At 44.8% G+C, this 15,242-nt stretch overlaps 1 protein-coding gene across 6 annotated transcripts in view; it reads left to right on the top strand.

Moving 5' to 3' along the window:
- The window catches only part of vps13b (vacuolar protein sorting 13 homolog B), an 806,769-nt gene extending 791,758 nt beyond the window's left edge, over positions 1-15,011 (top strand). For all 6 annotated transcript variants that reach the window (XM_033019455.1, XM_033019454.1, XM_033019453.1 and 3 more), the window contains exons 57-62: positions 1,721-1,897; positions 3,738-3,908; positions 6,380-6,550; positions 11,295-11,397; positions 11,587-11,836; positions 14,367-15,011. In XM_033019455.1, the coding sequence (XP_032875346.1) occupies positions 1,721-1,897; positions 3,738-3,908; positions 6,380-6,550; positions 11,295-11,397; positions 11,587-11,836; positions 14,367-14,615 (1,121 nt within the window). In that variant the 3' untranslated portion in view covers positions 14,616-15,011. The remainder of the gene's footprint in view (positions 1-1,720; positions 1,898-3,737; positions 3,909-6,379; positions 6,551-11,294; positions 11,398-11,586; positions 11,837-14,366) is intronic.
- The last annotated feature ends 231 nt before the right edge of the window (positions 15,012-15,242 follow it).

Here is a 15,242-nt window from a genome sequence, read left to right as displayed (position 1 = left end):
ATTTGATTAGTACGCGTGTCAGTGCTTATGGGGAGAAGGCAGGAGAATGGGGTTGAGACGGAAAGATAGATCAACCATGATTGAATGGTGGAGTAGACTTGATGGGCCAAATTGCCTAATTCTGCTCCTAGAAATTATGGAAGGAACTACAGATGCTGGTTTATACTGAAGATAGACTTAAAATGCCAGAGTAACTCAGCGGGTCAGGCAAAGGTATTCCTTTTCTCCAGAGATGCTACCTGACCCGCTGAGTTACTCCAGCACTTTGGGTCAGTTCAATCGTGCTTTTATTGTCACATGTGCAAACGCACAGTGAAATTTGAGTTTAGTTTAGAGATACAACATGGATACAGGCCCTTCCATGCCGACCAGCGATCACCCATACTCTAGTTCTATCCTATACACTAGGGATAATTTACAGAAGTCAATTAACCTACAAACCTGCAAGTCTTTGGTCTGTGGGAGAAAACCAGAGCATCTGGGGAATGCCCATGGGTTCACGGGGAGAACGTACAAACTCCGTACAGACATCACCCATAGTCAGGATCAAACCCAGGTCCCTGGCACTGTAAGGCAGCAACTCTACTGCTGCACCACTGTGCCGCCCTTTTTTCATTTCTTACATAGAGTCCAATACAATATTCCCATATCCAAGCACATCGTGGATTAGCAAGTCTGCAGAAATGGTCTACCGAGCCCGCATGGTGCCATAGCAGCATCTCTGGAGGCAATGGCATAATTGGTTTATTATTGTCACTTGTACTGAAATAGAAGAAACTGCCGATGCTGGAATTTTAAGCAAAACACAAACTGCTGACTGGCCAAACTCAGCGGATCAGGCAGCATCTCGGGAAGGAATTGCATAATTGGTTTATGATTGTCACATGTACTGCAGATGCTGGAATCTTGAGCAAAGCACAAAATGCTGGACGAATTGAATGGGTTAGGCAGCATCTGTGGAGGTAATGGACAGATGGCAGATCCGTTCCCATAGCCAACCGACTTTGCGGGCTGATATCTTGGCTCCTCAGCAGCCTAGGCAGATCGTTCCGATACTTTTGGACTACTCTCAGAGGTCATGACCTCTGTTGGTCTGGCAAAAAGGATAATCCGGAAAGGCTCCAGAACCAATTCTGGACACCATATCTAAGGAAGGATGTGCTGGCTCTGGAGAGGGTTCAGAGGAGGTTTACAAGAATTATCCCAGGAATGAGTAGGTTAACCTATGATGAGCATTTGTCGGCGCTGGGCCTGTACTCGCTAGAGTTTAGAAGATAGAGTGGACGTGGAGAAGATGTTTCCACTAGTGGGTGAGTCTACGACTAAAGGTCATAGCCTCAGAATTAGTCGTTCGTTTAGGAAAGAGATGAGGAGAAATTTCTTGTCAGAGGGTGATAAATCTGTAGAATTATTTGCCACAGAAGGCTGTGGAGGCCAAGTCAGTGGATATTTTTAAGGCAGAGATAGATAGATTCTTGATTAGTACAGGTGTCAGAGGGCATAGGGAGAAAGCAGGAGAGTGGGGTTAGGAGGGAGAATTAGATCAGTCATGATTGAATGGCGGAGTAAACTTGACGGGCCGAATGGCCTAATTCTAATCCTATCACTTATGACCTCATGACCAAGGATGACAGAAAATCAGTGATGGACCTGTACTATGTTAAATATCTTCATGTTTGTAGCTAGTTGCTTCATACCTTTTTGTTTGCTCGTCCGACAGGCTGGGTCGTTGGCTCTCTGGAAATTCTTGGAAGTCCAGCTAACTTGGTGCGAAGCATCGGTAATGGGATAGCGGACTTTTTCCGTCTTCCGTACGAGGGGCTGACCCGTGGTCCAGGTGCCTTCGTCAGTGGCGTCTCCAGGGGAACAACTTCATTTGTAAAACACATTTCCAAAGGTAATATATTTCTCAACAGTCTCTGCATGTTTATCCCCAGTGGATGCTGGTAAACCTGTTGTGTAATCGTGCCTATTCATTATACTCTGCTTTTGAAATGTTGTCCTCTGAAGAGTTAGCACCCACTGACACCTTATCTCACACTTATTGTCTTTTCATCTCTGGCATGTGTCTGGCCACCTGCCCTTCAATCCTCCCCCCCCTCACCTGTATCCACCTATTACTGATCTGGCTTTATTCTGCTCCTCCTCTCTTCCAATTTTCTCCTCCCTACTACGACTGAGTTACTCCAGAACATTGTGTCTCCCTGTGACCACTTGGGTTTTCTCCGGGTGCTCCGATTTCTGCCCACATTCCAAAGACCCTGGGGCGGAAATCCCGGGGGGGGGGGGGGGGGGCCGGAGGGACACGTCCCCCCTCTGTTTTGAGAGGTGGGGGACATCCCCCCCAAGTTTTTGTAATTCGGATTTTAAAACCCGGTGAAATCTCCGCTATCCGCGAGACAGTGGGGGTGGGACTGCTGATCGAGGCCGCCGATTAGACGAGAGAGACGCTGGTCAGCAGGCAATGGAGTGGGGACATGATGATTCAGCGCTATCATTGGAGGAGGGAGGAGTAGGGTGGGGGGTGGGACTGAGGATAGACCACGGTGATTGGAGGAGGGAGACGTGGCACAGACCTGCATCTCATCTGCAGCCAGGATCGATCCCGGCTCTCCGGCGCTATCCCGCCCTCACCCGAGTGCCCCCCCTCCACCCACCCACGGGTGGTCAGAGAGGCCGGGAGTCAGACGGGAGCTGTACCCCAGGCCCACAGCCAGCGCAGAGAAGCAGCGCAAAACCCAGCTCAACTCTGCCTGTCCCGCCAGGTTAACCTTCAGCCTGAACTTGCGGGAAATATGGCCAGCGCGGAGAAGCAGCGCTGGTGTCCCGTCAGTCCAGGCAGGGCTGTAGGTTAACCCGGCGAGACAGGCAGAGTTGAGCTGCATTTAGTGCTGGATTGAGCCTCCGAAGCCTCGCGCGCGTGTGTGTGTGTGAGTGTGCGCATGCTCGCGCGACCACCAAAAAATTGTGGCCTCCCCCCGGCCCCCTCCATATTTTGATAGCAATTTCCGTCCCTGCAAAGACCTGCAGGTTTTTCGGTTAATTGGCTTCTGTAAATTGTCCCTAGTGTGTTGGATGGAACTAGTGTGCTGAATGATCCCTGGTCGGCGTGGACTCGGCGGGCTGATGGGCCTGGTTCCACGCTGTATCTCTAAACTCTGAACTTTTAAATGGTGTTATTGTACCTGCCTCAACAAACTCCTCTGGCAGCTCAGTACATATACCCACCACCCCTGAGGATCCCTATAATATATATTTCCTTTCTCACTGTACGTGTGACGCCACTTGCCTGTGCTCCCTGGAGTTTAGGATGAGGAGGGACCTCATTGAAACTTACTGAATAGTGAAAGGCCTGGTTAGAGTGAATGTGGGGAGGATGTTTCCACTAGGGGGAGAGTCTCGGACAAGAGGCCATAACCTCAGAATAAAAGGACGTACCTTTAGAAAGGAGATGAGGAGGAATTTCTCTCGTCAGAGGGTGGGGAATCTGTGGAATTCATTGCTACAGACGGCTGTGGAGGCCAAGGCAATAGGTATTTTTAAGTTGGAGATTGACAGATTCTTGATTAGTACGGGTGCCAGGGGTTATGTGGAAATACAGGAGATTGGGGTTGAGAGGGAAAGCTAGATCAGTCATGATTGAATGGCGGAGTAGACTTGATGGGCCGAATGGCCTAATCCTGCTCTTCGAACTTGTGAACATGTACTTTACCATGTTTTTGTGTATTTTTATTCAGGCACCTTGACGTCGATCACTAACCTCGCTACAAGTCTGGCCCGGAACATGGATAGGCTATCTCTCGACGAAGAGCACTATATGCGGCAGGAGGAATGGCGGAGGCAGCTTCCAGACAGCCTGGGGGAAGGTCTGCGGCAAGGACTGTCCCGCCTGGGAATCAGTCTCCTAGGTAGGGCAAGACAGTAGAGCCTGACGATAAATCACAAGAGCAATAGATCGGGTAGACGCACAATCTCTTGCCCAGAGTAGGGGAATCGAGAACCAGAGGACTTGGGTTTAAGGTGAGGGGGGAAAGGTTTAATAAGAACCTGAGGGGTAACTTTTTCACACAAACGGTGGAGGATGTATGGAACGAGCTGCCGGAGGATGCAGTTGAGGCAGGTACAATCGCGGTATTTAAGAAACATTTTGACAGGTACATGGATAGAACAGGTACAGAAGGATCTAGGCCAAATGCAGGCAGGTGAGACTAATGTAGTTGGGACATGTTGGTCAGCGTGGGCAAGTTGGGCCGAAGGGCCTTTCTTCGTTGCTGTATAACTCTGACTCTAAATCAAAGATGTAAATGCAAAACTCGAGAGTAAATTTTGAAATAAGAGTTCCAAACCCAGCGTCTGTTGAGTTTTTGAATCTGTGCTGTATCAAGGAACTAATAACCCCTTCACTGGTGCCAATGCATTATGAGGCAGACTGTGTTTCAGTGCTGGCTCTTTAATGTGGGTTCAGTTATTGATGACTGTAAATGTGTCTACGATGTGTCTACCGTTTATGTTGAAGCACTTCAGCTTTGTTTATACGGCTTTAAGTTTTGTGTAAACCTTGAAGAAAATCAGTTCATAATGAAAGAACCCAGATCCCACCTGCCCTGAAATGATTTTGCTGCCTTCAGGGAAATGAATCTATTAATCTCAATAAAATATTGCAGTACCAGCCTCTTGCTTTGCTTATGAAGCAGGTTTAGACGTCTGCTCATTGCAAGTTGGTGCAAAATTTGTCAGGAAGACTGTTCTATTATAATCGTTTCATTATAAAACTTCTTAAAATAAAAATGAATGTGTCAATGTCACTTTGCAAAAGTTCTCCTGCAACAACCTTTTTGATTTTTTGGGGTTGTTCTAGAGATGAGAATGGCAACAATATTTTACATGATGATCTTGTGCTGCATTGCCACCATTCAGTTCAATTTGACTCTGGGAAGAACTTTAATGTAGCAGTTATCTCCATTATTATCTTGGTACAAAATTGAGCAGAGGTCTATATGTGTATACGTGTTAAGAAGGCTTTGGTGAGACGCCTTCTTGAACTGTTGCCGTTCATTTGGCAAAGATCATTTTGACAATGAGGAAGATTAGGAGTTGTTCACTTTTAGACTGTCTAGACTAGTGGTTATTAAAACGTTATGCATTCAAGTATCGCTAAAAGTTGAACAGGATCCCATACGCCAAGATAAAATTGCGAACCTGGACGAGAAAATTTAATGGAATGCACCTTGACTAAGATTCAGTCAAAGTAGGAAACCAATTATTTAAAAAACAAATTCTAAGATAAGGTGGACAAATACATTTAAAAGCCAATTACTTAGACATCAGACTTTAGAAACTTCAGCGCAGAAACAGCCTCTTCGGCCGACTGAGGCGGTGATTGCATGAGAAGGTGACTGCTGCAGATCCTCTGATGAAGATACTCCCAATACCAATATCTAACATCTATTCAATAGGTATTGAGCTTTGTGATTCCGACCCTAAGCCTCTTCCTGATGGCAGGAGTGAATTGGCAGCGTGGCCAGGGCGATGTGGGTCTTTGATAATATTGACTGCCTTTTTGAGGCAGCACCTCCTATAGATTCCTTTGATGGCGGAGAGGTCAATACCCATGATGGGTCGGGCAGGATCTACCACTTAAAAAAAAATATATATATATATATATATATATATATGTGTGTGTATATGTGTGTATCTTGAATAACACCCATCGATTGAAGAGAATGGATCCTCGTCAATGGATGTAAATATAGCCAGTAGCTGATTAACAACATAACACAAGGGACCAAAGAGAGATGTCATTCCCCCTCCCGTGTATTTCAGGCCCAAAGCAGTCAGCTCTCACAGCAAAAGGAGTAAAACTATATATGCAAGGGAGTGTAGATGCTGGTTTATGAACAAGGCACAAAGTGCTCGGGCAGCGTCTCTGGACGACATGAAGGCGGCATTTCTGTTTCGGTGTATTATTGTCACGTGTGCTGAGGAGCTGTGAAAAGCTTGGTTTTTCATGCTATCCAAACAGATCAGGTAATACTAGACAAATACAATCAAATTAAACTCAAGTACAATAGACAGAGTGAAGAGAAAAGTACAGAGAGCAGTATATAGTTCTCAGCATTGTCATGCAAAAGTTCTACAGACAAAGTCCAATGTCCGTAATGGGGTAGCGGTGAATCAGTCAGTACCCTAGCTTATGGAAGAAGTCCAGTCCTGAAACGTCACCTATTCATGACCTCCAGAGATGCTGCCTGACCCGCGGAATAAAAACATATGGTGGAGGAGAGAGAATTCAAACTTATTTGTTTGGCATGTGAGTAAAAATGGGCAAGCCATAGCGAAGGCAAGATTGGATTGTTACCTGTTCCCTTTGATATTCCAGGTGCCATCGCTGGAATCGTGGATCAGCCAATGCAGAATTTCCAGAAGACCTCGGAGGTGTCAGCTGGCCGCAAAGCCAAGGATGTCATCTCGGGTGTGGGCAAGGGGATTGTTGGCGTCCTCACCAAACCAATAGGTGGAGCTGCTGAGCTGGTCTCCCAGACTGGCTACGGTACGTTTTCCCAGTGGACACACCAGCCTTTCGTACATTTTATCAAGAGTCAAGAATGTCTAATTGTCTTATATACCAAAAATGGAACAATTAAATTCTTACTTGCAGCAGCAAAACAGGTATTTAAGCATAGTACTCACAGATAACATAATAAACAAACCAACTTCAATAAATTAAAAACCCTGATATAATTGCAAAGAGCCTGAAACCATTACTGCATCCAAGATAGTTCATAGTTAGTGTTTATAGTGTTCAAGAGCCTGATGGCTGTTCGGAAAAAACTGTTCTTGAATCTGCAGGTCACGGTTTTCAGACTCCTGTACCTCCTTCCTGAAGGTAGGTTTGAAATGAGAGCATGGCCAGGGTGGTGGAGGTCCTTAATGATGCTGGCTGTCTTTTTGAACAGCACCGCCTGTAGATCCCTTCGATGGTGGAGAGGTCACTACTCATGATGGACCAGGCGAGGAAAATTAATATATGGATGGTACTATCACAATGTTTAAGAAACATTTCGACACGTTTAGAGGCATATGGGCAAAATGCAGGCAGGTGAGACTAATGTAGATGGGACATGTTGGTCAGTGTGGGCAAGTCGGGCTGAACAGCCTGTTTCCATGCTGTATGACTGTGATAGCAATGCAACGACAAATGAACACCATGAATCTAGAGCAGAATATATTGAAAATTGGTTAGGATGAGGAATGGTTGAATAGTTGCCACGTGTTCGGGGACTTCAGTTAAGTGCATAAAAGGGGAAAGAACCATAATGATATATTGATTTGGTTCGGATGAAAATGAGACTGATGGGTCTTGGAGTCAGTGTGCATGATGAGTTGAAATTTCTCCTTCTGTACCTTGTTGGGCTAAATCATACCACACTCAGTCCATGTACCGGTTACATTGTTCAACTAATATTCGCTGCTGGCCACTATCATGGCAAACAGGAAGCCAGCGGTGTGAATTAAGGCCATATCCACAAACCACCATGATGTTTATCACCACTGAGCCTTTTCCAATGATGATAAGAATGATAGTCATGTATTGACTTCATCATTATGTATTGTCTTCCCGCTGACTGGTTAGCACATATCAAATGCTTTTCACTGTACCTTGGTACACATGACAATAAACTAAGCTCAAACTCAAACCTCATTTAAATCTGAAAGTCTCTCCCAGAAGAAGCTGTTGAGGTGAGTCAGTTGGACATGATGTTATTGTCAAGAGAGGGTATTAACAGATGTAAATTAAATGTAGATTTGACACAGAGATCAGTCATTGGATACTGGAATAAGCATGAAGGGCAGAATGATTGAAAGATGATTGTGTTTGTCAAAGGTTTGAAAAGCTGCTATCACCTTCACAAGTGCAAGCAGTGCCAGGCATCACAAGATGCATTGCTGAGCCAGACTGAGCTGGGAAATTCCATGTTTGGTCTCGGGTCTGCTTGCTAACTAACCAGCATACAACTGTATTACCCTTACAAGAACATGCAGAAAGTGGTATTCAATTCACGGTCCTTGTCAAATAAGTCACTTCAGCTGCAGATGCCAAACTATACGACAGTTGTCAAAATCTGACTGAAACTAAAAACCTTCGGCAGTCAAACACATTCAAACGCACTCCTCCAGATTCAGGGACAAATTCTTTTCAGGCAACTGAACCATCCTATCACAACTGGAGAGCAGCCCTGAGTTAATATCTAACACATTGGAGACCCTCAGACTATCTTTGATAGGACTTTACTGGCTTTATCTTGCACTATTATTCACGTTATTCACTTTCTCATGTATCTGTCCACTGTGGATGGCTCGATTGTAATCATGTAGTGTCTTTCCGCTGACTGGTTAGCAAGCGACAAAAGCTTTTGACTGTACCTCAGTACACGTGACAATAAACTAAAGAAAATCAACCTGGGTCAACTTTTTGGGTGGAATCCTGAACAAATCAAGAAATTTTGCTTTTACTTTTACAACTCAAAATATACACAAAATATACACAACCTGGAGTATTGTGTGCAGTTTTGGTCCCCTAATTTGAGGAAGGACATTCTTGCTATTGAGGGAGTGCAGCGTAGGTTTACAAGGTTAATTTCCGGGATGGCGGGACTGTCATATGCTGAGAGAATGGAGCGGCTGGGCTTGTATACTCGAGGGTTTAGAAGGATGAGAGGGTATCTTATTGAAACATATAAGATTATTAAGTGTTTGAACACGCTAAAGGCAGGAAACATGTTCCCGATGTTGGGGGAGTCCAGAACCAGGGGCCACAGTTTAAGAATAAGGGGTAAGCCATTTAGAACGGAGATGAGGAAACACTTTTTCTCACAGAGAGTTGTGAGTGTGAAATTCTCTGCCTCAGAGGGCGGTGGAGGCCAGTTCTCTGGATACTTTCAAGAGAGAGTTGGATAGTGCTCTTAAAGATAGCGGAGTCAACGGATTTGGGGAGAAGGCAGGAACGGGGTACTGATTGGGGATGATCAGCCATGATCACATTGAATGGTGGTGCTGGCTCGAAGGGCCGAATGGCCTACTCCTGCACCTATTGTCTATTGTCGATTGTTGGAGTAACTCAGCGAATCAGGGAACATCTCTGGAGAAAAAAGGTGGTTTATGTTTCGGACGGGGACAGACACTACCCAAAGCAGGTTGGTTTTCCCAACAGATTCAGGTGAGGTCAACAGCCTTCACCATGAAGGTATTTTATGTTACTTTATTTTAATTAATGTTAATATTTCATAGCTTCATGGTGAGAACAGCAAGGTTTAAAGAAGGCAGGGTGAGTTTTTTTTACAGGAGAGTAGGAGTGAGTGCCTGGAACACACAGTTATGGGTGGTGAATATGTCTGGAGGCAGATACGACAGTGGCATTTAAGAGGCTTTTGCATTGACACATGGATATGCAGACAATGAAGAAATATAGGTCATCTGCAGGTAGAGGAGATTAGTTTAACTTGGTTTCATGTTCAACACATTCATTGTGGGCCAAAGGGCCTCTTCCAGTGCTGTACCCATGCTATTATAGGTCAATTTAGTTTAGTAATTCAGCGCGGAAACAGGCCCTTCAACCCACCAAGTCCGCACCGACCAACAATCCCCATACACTAGCGCTTTCCTACACACTAGCGGAGCACCCGGAGAAAACCCACGCGGTCATGGGGAGAACGTACAAACTCCGTCCATACAGCACCCATAGTCAGGATCGAACCCATGTCTCCGGCGCTGTAAGGCAGCAACTCTACCGTTGTGCCACCCAAACACGTTATATTCTATGTTTTTATTTGTTCTTTACATTTAAATGTTTTATACCAATCTTTAAGATTTTTAAAATTATCTCCACAACATCATCCATGGAGGTAGATAGTAGCTGATAGTAGTAGATCGCTGGATGGTGCAGTTTCGGTGGGATGAAGGGTCTGTTTCCTTGTTGTTTCTCTGGGATATAAAGTACAATAGTATAGGAATAGCCCAAGACAGTGAGTGTGGTGGATTTTTTCATTGATATCTGCCTTTGTTGAAAGGTGGCTCTTTTATTATTGAAGGGACAGGTTAGTAAATTACCTTTGTTATGCAAATATGTAGTGAACTATTAGACAGTAACCTGGTGCTTGATTTGCAATGCCTGAACGCTATGATGCTCTTTGTTCTGGAAAGGTAGATTGAACAGTTTTACATTTGTTATGTGAATTAACTCCAATCCAGTGGAGTGATCTCCTTGCTCTTTGCCACTGGCAATTGCTTCATAGGCTAGTAAAGCAGGGGAATAGGCCATTCAGGTATCAATGCCTGTGCTAGACATGATGCCAATATAAGCTAATCTCCCTTTCCTGCACGTGATCTATCTTCTCCCCCCCTCCCCCACTCCCAATCCCCCCCCCCCCCCACCATCCCCCTCAATTCCCAGCATATCCATGGGCCTATCTAAAAGCCCCTTAAACATCACTATCGTATCGGCCTCCATCACCATTCCTGACAACACTGTCAAGGGGAGAACGTACAAACTCCATAGGGACAGCACCCATAGTAGGGTCGAACCCAAGTCTCTGGTACTGCAAGGCAGCAACTCTACCGCTGCGCCACCATGCCGCCTCAACCTATCCATGTTCTCCAGAGATGATGTCTGACCCAACTGAGTTTTCCAGCACTTTCAGTCTTTTCTGGTGAACCAGCATCTGCAGTTCCTGGTGTTTATACAGATGGGGTGAATGGGAAGGGGAGGAGAACGGTAAACCTCACACGTTCAACCTCACATGTGTTTTGAATACTAAACATGTTTTTTTATTTATATTAATCGTGCAATTTTGTTGATTTAGTCGAAGGATTACCCTGTGACCATAATAAGAAATGGATATATTTGGGGAGAGAGATTTTTTTCTCATAATGATACGACTCAGAAATACTATCCAAGGGAAATTATCATACTTGAATGTTGAGCTAATGTATAATTGTCATAGTGTATAGAAATCACCAATTGTTCCTGCTTTAGTTTTCAATGAGCATGCTCGCCCTATTGCTTGGGAAAATCTCCCACCAGCTCACCCATGCTGGCAGTTCAACAATGCTTAGCATTTATGAGGTTGGGTTTATGGGTTTTAATTTTTGACACCATTATATAGCTTTGGCTTTTACGTAATTGCGGTTAAAGAGATAAATATCCCTGACCGCCGGTCCCAAACACATTACATCACTTTGGCACAGCGCGGCTGCCGAGTTAAGTACGAGTTAGGATCTTGTCTTTATTGCTTTAGGTATTTTACACGGAGCTGGACTATCTCAACTTCCCAAGCAGAGGTTTCACCCCACTGAACAACAGAATGACCAGGCCCCAAACAGCCACGTCAAATATGTCTGGTAAGACTATTCTGGCAGTCAGTCATTTTTATGATAGCATTATTCATTACATTGGTCTGGCATTGTATCAAACTAACAGGTCATTTATCTTGGAATGGTTTGTTTCTTACACAAAATGTTTCGGTTCTGGAATTTTAAATTAAAAAAAAAAATGTAATGGTATCTGTTCAACATTTTATGTCCTGACAGGAAAATGCTCCACTCCTTGGGCAGACCTGAAGTGTTTATGGCCTTAGAAGTGGTAATCGTGAGCAACTCTGGCCAGGAATACCAAGGATGTCTTCTGCTCACCTCCGAGGTGCTGTTTGTGGTCAGTGTCAGTGAGGACACACAGCAGCAGGCGTTCCCAGTCACCGAGATCGAGTGCAGCCTGCATCCAAAGAAAGAAAACTGTCTCCACATTGTGCTCAAGCAACAAAGGGTATCTTACGACAGTGAGGTACGATGCTTCCAAATTGGAACTTTCCCAGGGAATACGTACTTTTATCGATTTATCTGTTTATCGTAGGTTATTTATCCTTGGAGAAATAGTCACATAGGGCAAATTGCACATCTTATTATCTCTGTAGTTCACATCAATACACGTTAAAACAAGGGTGTTGAATCATTGAATTACAGTGGTGCAGCTGGTAGAGTTGCTGCCTTATTGCACCAGAGTCCAGGGTTTCGATCCTGACCTTGGCTGCTGTTTGTGTGGAGTGTTTATGTTCTTCCTGTGACCACGTGGGTTTACTCCAGGTGTTCTGGTTTCTTCCCACACTCCAAAGGTTTGTAGGTTAAATGGCTAAATGGGCCAAATGCAGGCAAATGGGACCAGCCTAGATGGGCCAACCTGGCCAGCATGGGCTGAAGGACCTATTTCTGTGCTGTATGACTCTATGACCCGATGGCTCCAGGAGTTGACGGGAACCTGAGGAAAATCGAATGGGATTCACATAAATGTGTGCTAGATTCAATGGGCCGAAGATTAGATCAGATTAGGTTTGATTGTATTCACTATTCATGAATACAATCAAGCCAAAATCAAGTACAACAGTAGGGAAAGATACGGAATGCAGTATATAATTCCCTGCATTGTAGCACTTCCAGAGACCAATTTCCACATGAGGTAGGTTGGAGAATCTTCAATTTCTTCCCAGCTGTTATCAGGTAACTGAATCATCCTACCACAACTAGAGAGCAGTCCTGAACTACTATCTACCTCATTGGTGACCCTCGGACTATCTGATCGAACTCTACTGGCTTTATCTTGCACTAAACATTGTTCCCTTAACGTTATTCCCGAAACGTAAATTCCCTGAACGTTATTATCTTATGTATCTGTACCCTGTAAATGGCTCAATAGTAATCATGCATTGTCTTTCCGCTGACTGGTTAGCACGCAACAAAAGCTTTTCACTGTACCTTGATACACGTGACAATAAACTAAACTGAAGAATCGGGACTGTACGCTAGCTTATTGAAGGACCATTCAGAATTCTGATAACAGAGGGGAAGAAGCTGTTCCTAAGCCTGGTGGTGCACGCTTTCATGCTCCTGTATTTAATGCCCGACGGAATTAGAGCTCCTCCTATGTCCATGCTGTATTACTCTATGAACTGATCCAGATTTTACGAGGATATTGCCAGGACTTGAGGGCCTGAGCGGTTGGGAGAGGTTGTGAAGGAAATTACTATATTAGGGGGATGGGAGTGATCTCACAGAGATATTATAGATCGTGAAACGGGAGCACCCTGAGCAAACCCACATGGTTTGAGAGAGAATGTACAAATTACATCCAGACAGCACCCACAGTCAGGATTGAACCCTGGTCTCTGGCACTGTAAGGCAGCAACTCTACCACTGCACCACTGTGGTAGTACTATGACAATATTTAGTCATACAGCATGGATACAGGCCATTTGGTCCAACTTGCCCATGTCAACCAAGATGCCCTGTCTACTCTAGTCCTACTGCCCTAAATTAGCCCATACCATTTAACATTGATAGGAAATCTTTAGAGGGTTATGGTCCAAATGCAGGCAGGTGGGACTAGTGTACGTGGGGAATGTTGGTCGGCGTGGGCAGGTTGCCGTGTTGGGCCTATTTCCGTGCTGTACATCTATGACTGGAATAGACTAGGAGTAGACAGGTTAAATGCACAGGGTCTTTTACCCAGGATAGGGGAATCAAGAACCAGAGGAAACTGGTACAAGGTAAGGGTGGAAACATTTAATAGGAACCTGAGGGACAAACATTTTGCACAAAGGGTGGTGGATGTATATAACAAGCTGTTAGAGGAGGTAGTTGAGGCAGGTACTATCATAATGTATAAAAAATATTTGGACAGGTACATGGATAGGAGAGGTTTCAAGAGATATGGGCTAAAACACAGGTAGGTGGGATGAGTGTTGATGGAACATGTTGGTCAGTGTGGGTAAATTGGGCCGATGGGCCTGTTTCCATCCTGCATGTGTCTATGACTACATGGATCAGATAGCTTTAGAGGGATATGGGGGCAAACGCAGGGAGGTGAAACTAGTGTAGATGGGGCATGGTTATCGGTGTGGGCAAGTTGGGCCAAAGGGCCTATTTCCATGGTTAATGACCATCTATGGATAGGGATATGGGCCAAATGCAGACTAGGTGGACTAGTATAGATGGAGCATGTTGGTCGGCGTGGACAAGTTGGGCCGAAGGGCCTGTTTCCACACTGTATGACTCTATGACCATACATGGATAGGACATGTCTGCAGATGCTGGTTTACACCAAAGTTAGACACAAAATGCTGGAGTAGCTCTGTGTATCAGGCAGTATGTCGAGAGAAGAGGAATAAGTAGATGGATATGGGTCAAACGCAGACAGGTGGGACTAGTGTAAATGGGGAAAGTTGGTCGGCTTGGGCAAATTGGGCCGAAAGGCCTGTTTCCGTGCCGACTGTGATTTATTGACTTATCAATTCCAACACGTTTCATTGTCTCTTGATCAGGGAGACGGCATCCGCGAGAGGCTTTCGGAACAGCAGTACGAGCGGTTGGTGGACTACGTCACACGAACGTCACATTACATCATGCCCAGCAGTGCAGCCATGCTGCAGGCTCCTCTTGTGATTATCGCCGATCCTCCAGCCGTCAGGACAAAAACCTACCAATATCTGGTCGATCAGCACTGCGGAAGTGTGTTTGTGAGCAAGTTTGCCATGGTGAAAAACAAGGCACTGCGAAAGGGATTTCACTAGCCGCACACACAAGTGGCAACCAGAATTATTTCCAAGCTGACCCCTCTCTGAGTGGCATGGTCTTGGCCAGCTTGACCGAAATGCACCACAACTTATTCACGAGAAGCTTTTAATCAAATAAATGTGATCTGGGTCAGTTAATTTCCGTAATTTAGTGAATTTGCCTATCTCGATAATAAACCTATTGTTAATCAACGGTGTAAATACGGTGTTTAATGGAAGAGGTGTGGCCACTATGATAATAGATAATAGACCTTTTGATACTCTGGAACACTGAAGTAAATTTGTCCGCTGCTGCCACTGATTAAGATTTTATTACTCTCCAATGCTCGTTTCAGCAAAAGAATTGATAATATAACTGAAAATATTTAAGGTAAATACATTTTAAAGTCAGAATCGAGTCGTGTGATTTTATTTGGACGATTGGACGAAAAGATTGTCCAATCTCATGGAGATGCAATGCGGTCAGTAGGCAGTGCCATGGGAAGGGACATGGAAACTCGAGTCACAAACCATCCTGCAGAGGTTGTGGAATTCCTCACCGGAGCACCCATTGCTTCCCAGCTTCCCAGCTCCCTGACCAAGGGAACCTTGAAAATTCATAAATTCAAAAGTCATGGGAGCAGA

This window comes from Amblyraja radiata, chromosome 4 (assembly GCF_010909765.2).
Source record: "Amblyraja radiata isolate CabotCenter1 chromosome 4, sAmbRad1.1.pri, whole genome shotgun sequence".
In the NCBI taxonomy this organism is placed as follows: Eukaryota; Metazoa; Chordata; class Chondrichthyes; order Rajiformes; family Rajidae; genus Amblyraja; species Amblyraja radiata.
The sequence above is the reverse complement of the archived record's forward strand: the minus strand, read 5'-3'. Positions and strand labels throughout refer to the sequence as shown.